At 39.6% G+C, this 11,365-nt stretch overlaps 3 protein-coding genes across 3 annotated transcripts; 1 reads left to right on the top strand and 2 right to left on the bottom strand.

Annotated features, from left to right (window-relative positions):
• Positions 1-855, bottom strand: LOC118646566. The gene has a single exon (XM_036289712.1). It carries the CDS (start codon positions 853-855, stop codon positions 1-3), a length of 855 nt encoding a protein of 284 aa, XP_036145605.1.
• A 2,577-nt stretch (positions 856-3,432) lies between these two features.
• On the top strand, positions 3,433-4,663 carry LOC118646565. The gene is made up of 3 exons (XM_036289711.1): positions 3,433-4,071; positions 4,165-4,358; positions 4,444-4,663. Exons 1-3 carry the CDS (start codon positions 3,433-3,435, stop codon positions 4,661-4,663), a joined length of 1,053 nt encoding a protein of 350 aa, XP_036145604.1.
• Positions 4,664-9,554: 4,891 nt separating this feature from the next.
• LOC118646564 lies at positions 9,555-10,223 on the bottom strand. Its single transcript, XM_036289710.1, has one exon. It carries the CDS (start codon positions 10,221-10,223, stop codon positions 9,555-9,557), a length of 669 nt encoding a protein of 222 aa, XP_036145603.1.
• Between the last annotated feature and the right edge of the window lie 1,142 nt (positions 10,224-11,365).

Below are 11,365 nucleotides of genomic sequence, written 5' to 3'. Positions count from 1 at the left end.
TTAAAAGAGTGCCATTGCGACTAAGGTAATTTTGCGCACAACATTGGTTAATGGATTGTACTGAACCACGCGATCGTGTATGATGAGGCAGTACGCGGTGGTACTTGCGGGCACGTTCTCCTTACACTCGAATTCTATGCGCATGTCCACGGTTGCACTCTTGATCGATTTATTTTGTCGAGAGCAATCGATAATTACGAACGGATCTTTTTGCCAAAAATTCGCGACAGTTTGATTCGGCTCGAGATAATCGTACCCGTAATAATTTTTACAGAAACGTACGTACGTGTCGTAGATAATCGACCATCTGTTTTTATCGAAATCTAGATTCATATCGTCGTATGGATAACATTCCGAATTTAGATACAGTTTTACGTTGGTCAGTTTGCAATGATCGAATCGGCTCGTATCCTCGAGCATGACGTTCTTCCGATCAGCTTGCAGAGCGAAGACGACGTACCGCGGCTTCTCGAGCTGAGTAGCAGCCTTGATGGCCCACAAATGTTTAGTCGTGCGCTGCAACAGCGGAAACTCGTACAAGATCCCACGAGTGAAAAGCCATGCTGAGGTATCGCCCGCTTTCCAGAGCACGCAGCATCGTGACACGATCAACTCGTGACGAGCGTTAATCACAACGCGTCTGTAATCTTTGCAAAATCTCAGCAGCATGTTGAGCGGTACACAAAAATTAAAGTATCCATTTGGAGAATTCCATGGATCCCAGTCCGCGTTACTTGCGATCATAATTCTGTCACTTGACATAGTTACGTAATTCTTGAGCGAGCTGGTTATTTCGATGTTTCTGTTGCGATTAATCTTCACACCGTCGAGCTCGTATCGAATCTCGTCGAACATGAACGCGACGCAATTATTTTCCAATTTCACATCAGACCCCACAACTGGTTTTTTTATCGTAAGTTTTCCCTCAATGTATAGAAAACTTTTAGACGGCAACGTGTATAAATCTTGCTGTTATACAGGGTGTCCCAGAATGAATAATTTTTATTTTACAGAGTGAAAGAGAATAAAATTTTAAACTAAAAGTTTCTTGAAAAATTTTGGCTTAGACTATTATTTACTGAATTATTAATAAATAAAGTTGATCAATCAGACGGCGCGCGGCCGGCATATGCAGCAGCGTAGCGTGCCGTGTGACTCCACGGGCTCTCCACGCGCTTATTACACATTCCCTTACTTAAAACTTTATTTTTATTTTTTATATTAATAAATAATTAAATAAATAAATAAATTTAAATTAATAAATAAATAGAAAAATAAATAACTAAGTAAATTAATAAGTAAATAAATAAAAATAAATAAAATTAGAAATTATTTCAATTCCTTATTATTTATTTTTAGTTGTTATTTATTTATTTTTGTACTTGTATTTATTTAATTATTTAAAATATTCATTTGATTCAATTATTTAATTCTCATAGTTGACTTAGCAGTGATAGACAAAATTAACTACGGAGAGTGTGTTATACAAAGGTATAAAAAAAATTGATAAAAAGTATTAAAATAAATTGTTAGTAAACAATTTGTTTAAACAATTTTTTAAAGAATTATTTCAGCGTGTGTTTTTTTTAATTATTAGAGTGATTTTTTTTTGTAGCGAAGAAGCTATCAATTTTTACTTAAAAACAGTTTTTAAAAAATGTTTAAACAATTTCTTAAATAATTTCTTAATATCAACATGCATCATGCGTTTTTCCCCTTTATGCAATTTTTCCCGTAGAATTCGGTGCTATTATTTTAAATTCAATTAATAAAAATAATTCGTATTCTACCATTTTTTATTTTTTTCTTATTATTTGAAAACATTTTTTAAAAAGGAGAGGAAGGAGTAAAAAAAATTAAAATTTTTTTTTATTTAAAAGTAAAACATTTTTACGTAAATTGCGGCTAAGATTTGTTCCACGTTTTAGGTTTTTGTGGCCCTAAAAAGGACCGATTGTTATCTATTAAGTGGCTCTGAAAAGAGCCGATTTATTTAGGGGGTGTGCTCAAATTGTTCCCCGTTGGCTTCTAGGCAAGCATGAGCTCTCCGGACGGCTTCGTTCCTTACATGAAGAAGCATTTCGGCATCCACCGTTGCTACTGCAGCATGCAATCGAGCAACCACTTCCTCCACGTTTTCTGGCTGCTTCGCATAAACTTTTTCTTTTAGGTAACCCCAAAGGAAGAAGTCTAAGGGTGAAAGATCAGGAGAACTAAAAATAAAAACCAAATTGAAATTATTACTTATACTTATAGCGATATTTAACTATGTGTTGTATAAGTTCAAATGAATCTTACCGTGGAGGCCAGCGGAGCGGACCGCCAGCACCAAACCAACGTCCAGGAAACTGAGCGTTAAGATACTCTCTTACACGCCGAATATTATGCGGTGGTGCTCCATCTTGCTGGAACCAACGAGGTCGAGCTGCAAGAGGGACGTCGTCCAACAAATCTGGAAGCGCCTCCTCGAGGAATGTAGCGTATTGTTCACCCTGAAACAAAAAAGGCAAAATGTATAGTTAGTAATATTGTATGCGTGCGTTTGTGTGGATAGATCATCGAGTCTCGGATGTATTGATATTTACCCTAAGGACATCCGGAAGCTGATAAATAAGAATCTGATTTCCGACAATTCCTCCCCATACGTTCACTTTCCAGCGATGCTGAAAATTTCTTACCCTTGTTACGAAGGGATTTTCGTCAGCATAATAATGCAAATTATGCTGGTTAAAAAGACCTTCTCTTGTGAACAGGCTTTCGTCTGTCCACAAGATATTGATCAAGAAATTTTCATGCTGATACACCAAGGCCAGAAACTCTCGACAGAACTGTGTACGCAATTCTGCATCCCCTGGATGAAGCTTATGGACCGGTGTATAATGATACGGATGGAAAAGATTAGAACGGATTATCCGATTTATTGTCGATTTCGAGACGCCGATTGCTTTTTCAAGTGCTCGACAGCTCGTTGTCGGATCGTCCTCCACTTGTTCTAAAATATCTTCTTCAGCGGCAATATTTGTCACTTCATGCGGCCTTCCCTCAGATCCTTCTGGTGTCAATCGATTCTGTGTTCTAAGGCGTTGATGCAAACGCGTGAATAACTGCGGATGCGGGTGAGCCCGATTCGGGAAACGTTCCGCGTACACTCGCGAGGCTTCTCTCGCGTTACACCGACATTCACCGTAAATAAGGTGCATGTCAGCATATTCAGCTACGGTGTACTTTGTTACGCTTTTCTGTCGTAACACGCACGAAGAATCACGAATAAATGACTCATTTTGTCTTTAAAAACAAAAAAACTCAGACAAAAGAATGTCGATGTCGAGTTACACCGACATTCACCGTAAATAAGGTGCATGTCAGCATATTCAGCTACGGTGTACTTCATTACGCTTTTCTGTCGTAACACGTACGAAGAATCACGAATAAATGACTCATTTTGTCTTTAAAAACAAAAAAACTCAGACAAAAGAATGTCGATGTAACGCGAGAGAAGCCTCGCGAGTGTACGCGGAACGTTTCCCGAATCGGGCTCACCCGCATCCGCAGTTATTCACGCGTTTGCATCAACGCCTTAGAACACAGAATCGATTGACACCAGAAGGATCTGAGGGAAGGCCGCATGAAGTGACAAATATTGCCGCTGAAGAAGATATTTTAGAACAAGTGGAGGACGATCCGACAACGAGCTGTCGAGCACTTGAAAAAGCAATCGGCGTCTCGAAATCGACAATAAATCGGATAATCCGTTCTAATCTTTTCCATCCGTATCATTATACACCGGTCCATAAGCTTCATCCAGGGGATGCAGAATTGCGTACACAGTTCTGTCGAGAGTTTCTGGCCTTGGTGTATCAGCATGAAAATTTCTTGATCAATATCTTGTGGACAGACGAAAGCCTGTTCACAAGAGAAGGTCTTTTTAACCAGCATAATTTGCATTATTATGCTGACGAAAATCCCTTCGTAACAAGGGTAAGAAATTTTCAGCATCGCTGGAAAGTGAACGTATGGGGAGGAATTGTCGGAAATCAGATTCTTATTTATCAGCTTCCGGATGTCCTTAGGGTAAATATCAATACATCCGAGACTCGATGATCTATCCACACAAACGCACGCATACAATATTACTAACTATACATTTTGCCTTTTTTGTTTCAGGGTGAACAATACGCTACATTCCTCGAGGAGGCGCTTCCAGATTTGTTGGACGACGTCCCTCTTGCAGCTCGACCTCGTTGGTTCCAGCAAGATGGAGCACCACCGCATAATATTCGGCGTGTAAGAGAGTATCTTAACGCTCAGTTTCCTGGACGTTGGTTTGGTGCTGGCGGTCCGCTCCGCTGGCCTCCACGGTAAGATTCATTTGAACTTATACAACACATAGTTAAATATCGCTATAAGTATAAGTAATAATTTCAATTTGGTTTTTATTTTTAGTTCTCCTGATCTTTCACCCTTAGACTTCTTCCTTTGGGGTTACCTAAAAGAAAAAGTTTATGCGAAGCAGCCAGAAAACGTGGAGGAAGTGGTTGCTCGATTGCATGCTGCAGTAGCAACGGTGGATGCCGAAATGCTTCTTCATGTAAGGAACGAAGCCGTCCGGAGAGCTCATGCTTGCCTAGAAGCCAACGGGGAACAATTTGAGCACACCCCCTAAATAAATCGGCTCTTTTCAGAGCCACTTAATAGATAACAATCGGTCCTTTTTAGGGCCACAAAAACCTAAAACGTGGAACAAATCTTAGCCGCAATTTACGTAAAAATGTTTTACTTTTAAATAAAAAAAAATTTTAATTTTTTTTACTCCTTCCTCTCCTTTTTAAAAAATGTTTTCAAATAATAAGAAAAAAATAAAAAATGGTAGAATACGAATTATTTTTATTAATTGAATTTAAAATAATAGCACCGAATTCTACGGGAAAAATTGCATAAAGGGGAAAAACGCATGATGCATGTTGATATTAAGAAATTATTTAAGAAATTGTTTAAACATTTTTTAAAAACTGTTTTTAAGTAAAAATTGATAGCTTCTTCGCTACAAAAAAAAATCACTCTAATAATTAAAAAAAACACACGCTGAAATAATTCTTTAAAAAATTGTTTAAACAAATTGTTTACTAACAATTTATTTTAATACTTTTTATCAATTTTTTTTATACCTTTGTATAACACACTCTCCGTAGTTAATTTTGTCTATCACTGCTAAGTCAACTATGAGAATTAAATAATTGAATCAAATGAATATTTTAAATAATTAAATAAATACAAGTACAAAAATAAATAAATAACAACTAAAAATAAATAATAAGGAATTGAAATAATTTCTAATTTTATTTATTTTTATTTATTTACTTATTAATTTACTTAGTTATTTATTTTTCTATTTATTTATTAATTTAAATTTATTTATTTATTTAATTATTTATTAATATAAAAAATAAAAATAAAGTTTTAAGTAAGGGAATGTGTAATAAGCGCGTGGAGAGCCCGTGGAGTCACATGGCACGCTACGCTGCTGCATATGCCGGCCGCGCGCCGTCTGATTGATCAACTTTATTTATTAATAATTCAGTAAATAATAGTCTAAGCCAAAATTTTTCAAGAAACTTTTAGTTTAAAATTTTATTCTCTTTCACTCTGTAAAATAAAAATTATTCATTCTGGGACACCTGTATAGGTATTTTTATCTCGTCGCTGTGTTCGAACGTTGTATAGGCAAACGGATTGTACGTGTGAGTCTCGATTTTGACGATGCGATCGTCAAAGATCGGCTTATCCTCGACGTTTAAGATGTTCGTCATTGTTGCACCGCAAATCCCAGAGATTTCAAAAATTCAACGTTTGACGCGGTAAGCTTCTTTTTCTTAGCGCAACCAGGTGATTGGAGTTTACTAACAAATGTTGATTTCGTAAATATTGCGTTATTTCTCACGTGCCCGTTCAACACGAGCATCTCATATATCACCACTAACGCGTTATCGCTGTAGGCGCCATACGTGTAATCTGACAGTGATTTCTTCTCCTCGAAAATCAAGCAATCGCCCGTGCTGGTCGACGACGCGTATAGTCAAATCCGAAATGCTCCGTACGGTGATCGGCAGGTAAATGATCTGCGCCGGTATTTCCGAGATCTTATATCCTGGTGCCACGTTCGGAGAAAATTCGTGTATCGTATGCACACGTTTGTCGTTACTGTATGCGCTCGAGGTCACGTTACATTCTACGCTAATAATGTTTATGTTGATAATGTTAATCGATAGATCCGATTCGTATTATTTTCACGGCTGTAATATACGATCTGAAGAAAATCCCAGCAGCGATCCGATGCTGTTGGGCTTGCTAAAATTTATTCTGTAGGCGCATTTTATCTCGCTTCTCATCGTATTGTTATTCGCGCGGAGTACTATCGGAAAATCATCATCACTCTTATCGTCACTGTCGTTGTTACGTTTTTTATCACTATCGTTGCAACTAATGTTCCAGATGTTTCTGTGGAATTGTACGTCTCAAAAACTCATTTATAGCCTGCAGTTCGTACGATCCCTTGGGAATCGTAATTTCCACATCGTCTTTGTCAAAGTAAAATGTATTATTCGAAGTATTTACGTTCGGAATCGTGTTGTAAGTCCCAAAGTTCATTAGATCGAGTTCGTAATCGCCATCGCTCAAATCTATTGCTGAAAAGTATGTTGTAGCAAGAGCACTGCTCTTCCCGATTAGCGTAAGTATCAGCGACATGATTGAAAAACCGTCCAATACTGAGTCAAATAGCACGCTGTCAGGCTTTAAATTCACATGCATCAATCGTTTGGAGAAACAGTAGACACAGTTGTCCGCAGATGCTCTGATCGTAAGTTTGATAGGACGTTTGATTGTATTCTATTTTTGTCACACCGTCTCCAAAATATCGCACGAGTTCTTTAGGTGATCGAAGATTGCCGAAACTATCAAAATACATCACGTGATTGTCTCTCTTTGCGTACGCTACCCAGTGAGTATTAACGGGACCCGCCGCATCATTCAGGTTTACGATACCGCTCTCGTTTCGACGTGCACCACTTATCGGTAATACGCATAAAAACACCTCTAAAGTACGGAATACGCATACGGATAGCCAGTTGATGCAGTTGTACGTTTGTCATCGCATCCACGGGCATTTTTAACGCCTTTTAACGTCTTTTCGGAGTTTTTTTTTCCTTTTTGCTGTTACAACTTTTCCATTTTTGTATGGAGCGAGAGTAGGAATACTAGGCCGGTTCTAACCCAGGAGCTCTGAGGGGGGTGCGGGTGTGCGGGGGGAACTTGTGGGCGCGGGGGGTGTTACGGCGGGGAGGGATGACGTCACCCGGGGCTCCGGGAAGAACCGCTTATCAGAAGGAAACTGATATCAGACGTAAACTATTTTGCGGCACCTTTGAAATACTTGATATGTTTTTTATAAGGGGGTATAAAAAAAATACCGCTTTCTACCCCCCTTATGTCGCGGGAAAAAGATCGCGACACGCGTTCTCTCTCTCACTCCCATTGCGCGCTCTCGCTCCCACCCATGGGGTACTATCCTTTTACGCAGGATGTTTTTATTAGGGGGTATCAAAAAATTTCACTCTCTACCCCCTTCCCCCTCAATACTATGTCTGTTTTGGTTACGCGAGAAAAGAGCGGTGGGATTCTCTACTGCTGTAGATTTGGCAACGTTGCAATAAGCGTTTCATGCATTAAACATGTTGCAACATGTTTCGCGATAACGTGATTGGCTCTAGATGATCACGTGATTTAAACGTCGGCAACGCTGTAATTTTATTGGGTGTGATGAGTGCTCCAGTTGAGACAAAAGATTAAAAAAATTTGTGGAGGGGTTTACAATATAAGAAGAGTTCTGACAATGGTACCACATCACTCGCATGTTACAAGACGGACAGCAAAACTTCTCGTTTGCTCCTCAGTCGGTGGAAGACAGACTTCAATAGCTTCCCGAAACGTACAGCATGAACTATTACGTTCCGATCCAACAGAACGAGGCGTACGATAAACTGTAAGTATTTTATAATTAAATTAGAATCTCCTATATATTTAAATCTTATATTTTTCTATAGCGAGCTATATTCTTTTTACAGAGCATTATCGCAGCCGCGTTATACTCCACGCATCTTGGGTAGGAGATACGCCTTGATTGCCACGGCATACAAATACTTGGATATTGCAATCGGCGTGGGACCTATATCTTATGTGGAAATACTGCTTGGTGACAACAGGGGCAATCAAATAATTTTGCCATACGCAACATGGAAAACGTTTATAGGTCGACGGGTGGATAATGAACGATTTGTGCGGTCAGCTTATTTTGACTGCACAACGATTTGTGCAGTATCTTCAAGATTTGCAGTTTGTGATCTGATTATAAAACTTGTAAAAATGCGCGATGAAAATATTATAAAGTTGGTGTTGCATGATAATTGCATGTACATGAAGCCGTCAACCTTACTGTTCCTATATGAACCTGAAGATTGTGTTGATTATGTATGTCATCAATTAGATCAACATACGTATAGCGTGAGCGATAAATATAAGAAGTTTATTACTATTTTGCGTCAAAATCATATTACTAATAAAAGCGACGCTGCAAAGTTATTACGCGAAAAATATGATAAAACATGTCTCGTAGAGTGTGAGCTAATTGCTTACGCTTTCGATAATATTGTATATGATGCTTTATATGACAAGTAAAAATGTGTAAAGAAAACCAATCTTGTAAACTGTAAGCTAATTACGTTGTGAATCATATTGTACGTTATGCTTTATATAACAAAATAAATGTATAAAAATGATATTGTTCGAATTATTTTTTCCTATATAGTTTTAAGTTAAAAATTATTGTATAAATAAAACGAGATGGGGAAAAAGAGAAATATGAGGGGGATAAAAGAATGTAAAAATGGATACGATATATATTTTTTATTCTTAGACCACCAATTAAACAGCTTAAATACATTTTGTAAAGCGCAGTTGTTCACATGATTCTGACATCGTAAAGTGTACATAATGTCCAACTTGTTTAGAGGTTCTATGTCTTCGTAATGCGTCTCGATATTCTCGACGTAAGCTTCCTGTCTCGCCTCGTCCAGAAGCAAATCACGCAACCATTCTCGTTTCTCACATCCCTTGACGTACACGAGAATTTCATCATCGGTTGCAATTGTACCCATCACCGCCTTTGTAATCAAACTCCTAGCCATGCTGTGCGGAATTAATCCATCCTCCCATGATATTCCATGACGATTCACTTTCAACCATGCCACCTGACATCTTTCTGCCTTGGTAAGGTATTCCCATGGATAAGTGGGTGTAAACAGGTAGTGGGTGAGTTCAAATCCATCTTTGAGAGAGGCAAATTCCTTAACGATAAATTTTCCTCCAACGATGAAACCTTGCAGGTCTACGAACGTTGGTACAAGCATGACAGCTGTCGTTGAGAATACTGTGATCCACCTCGATGCGTTATAAATTTTTATATCATCTTGATATTGTTTTGGAGAAAAGTGGCGCCGCACTTAGGTGATTTTGCGCACAACGTTTGTCAACGGCTTGTACTGTATCACACAATCGTGTATGATGAGGCAGTACGCGGTGGTATTCATCGACACATTCTCTTTGCACTCAAATTCTATGCGCACGTCCACGGTTGCGCTCTTGATCGATTCGTTCTGTCGAGAGCAATCGATGATTACGAACGGACCGTTAAGTAGAAAAGGTGAAGTGGTGAGGTTCGGCTCGAGATACTCGTATCCATAATAACCCTTGCAGAAACGCGCGTACATGTCGTACAGAATCGCCCATTTATTTTTATCGAAATCCAAGTTCATATCGTCGTATGGATAACATTCCGAGTTCAGATACAGTTTCACGTTTGTCAATTTGCAATGATCGAATCGGCTTGGATCCTCGGACACAATGTTCTTTCGACCCGTCTGCAGAGCAAAGATAACATATCGTGGCTTCTCGAGCTGAGTAGCGGTCTTGATGGCCCACGAATGCTTAGTTGTTTGCTGCAATAGTGGAAACTCGTACAGATCCCACGAACGAAAAGCCATGCTCAGGTACCGTCCGCTCTCCAGAGTACGCAGCATCGACAACTTATGTATCTCGTTCAGCAGTACGTGAGGCATGCGCCATTGTATCTTGAATATATCAATCGTGGGTTCCAACTCCGAACTTCCCATTAGACTGTTGTTATCGTTACGCGCGCGTATTAAAATTAACTCGTGACAAGCGTTGATCACCACGCGTCTGTAATCCTCGCAAAACCCATGTTGAGTGGTACGCAATAATTAAAGTATCCATTCACGTCCCAGCCGGAAATCCATCCTGCGTTCCTCAGAATCACGTTTTTGTCTGACGACACCGTTGCATAATTTTTCAGTGTGCTGGTTATTCCAACATTTCTGTTACGATCAATTTCTACACCGTCGAGTTCGTATCGAATCTCATCGAACATGAACGCGACACAATTATTTCCCAGTACCACCGAAAATCCCTCGGCTGGTTTGTTTATTGTCACTTTTCCCTCGATGTATAGAAAACTTTCGAACGGCAATGTGTACAGATCCTGTTGGTGTATGGGTATTCGTATCTCGTCGCTGTGCCCGAACGTTGTGTTGGCAAACGGATTGTACGTATGAGTCTCGATCTTGACGATGCGATCATCGAAGATCGGCTCGTCTCCGATGTTTAGAATGTCAGTCATCGTTATCAGACGTTTCGCACCGCGAATCCCAGAGATTGTAAAAATTTAACGTTCGACGCGTTGAGCTTCTTTTTCTCGAGACAGCAAGACGATTGAATATTATTAAACGTTGTCGCAAGAGTATCGGGTGACTGTTGGAATGTTGGCACTGGTGTGGAGATAATGTTATCTTTCGCGCGCTGCGATGTGTTTAGCACGAGCATCTCACGTTCGCGTTATTGTTGCAACCGTCGTCGCACGTGCAGTCTGACGGTGATTTCTTCTCCTCGAAAATCAAGCAATCGTCCGTTCTAATCGACGGCGCGTATTGTCAGATCCGTAATGCACCGCACGATGATTGGCAGATAAATGATTTGTGTGGGCCTTTCCGATATCTTATATCCTGGTGGCACGCTCGGTGAAAACTCGTGTATCGTGTGTACACTCTTATTGTTGCTGTACGCGCCCGCGGTCACGTTGCATTCCACGCGAATAATGTTCACGTTCATTATGTTGATCGACACGTCCGATTCGTGCCATTTTCGCGGTAGCAGTACACCACGCTTCGGTGAGAATCCTAGCAGCGATCCTATGTTGTTGGGTTTACCAAAATGTATACTGTAGGCGCATTTGATCTCA

The sequence above is a fragment of the Monomorium pharaonis genome, chromosome 7, assembly GCF_013373865.1.
Source record: "Monomorium pharaonis isolate MP-MQ-018 chromosome 7, ASM1337386v2, whole genome shotgun sequence".
Lineage (NCBI taxonomy): Eukaryota > Metazoa > Arthropoda > Insecta > Hymenoptera > Formicidae > Monomorium > Monomorium pharaonis.
The sequence above is the reverse complement of the archived record's forward strand: the minus strand, read 5'-3'. Positions and strand labels throughout refer to the sequence as shown.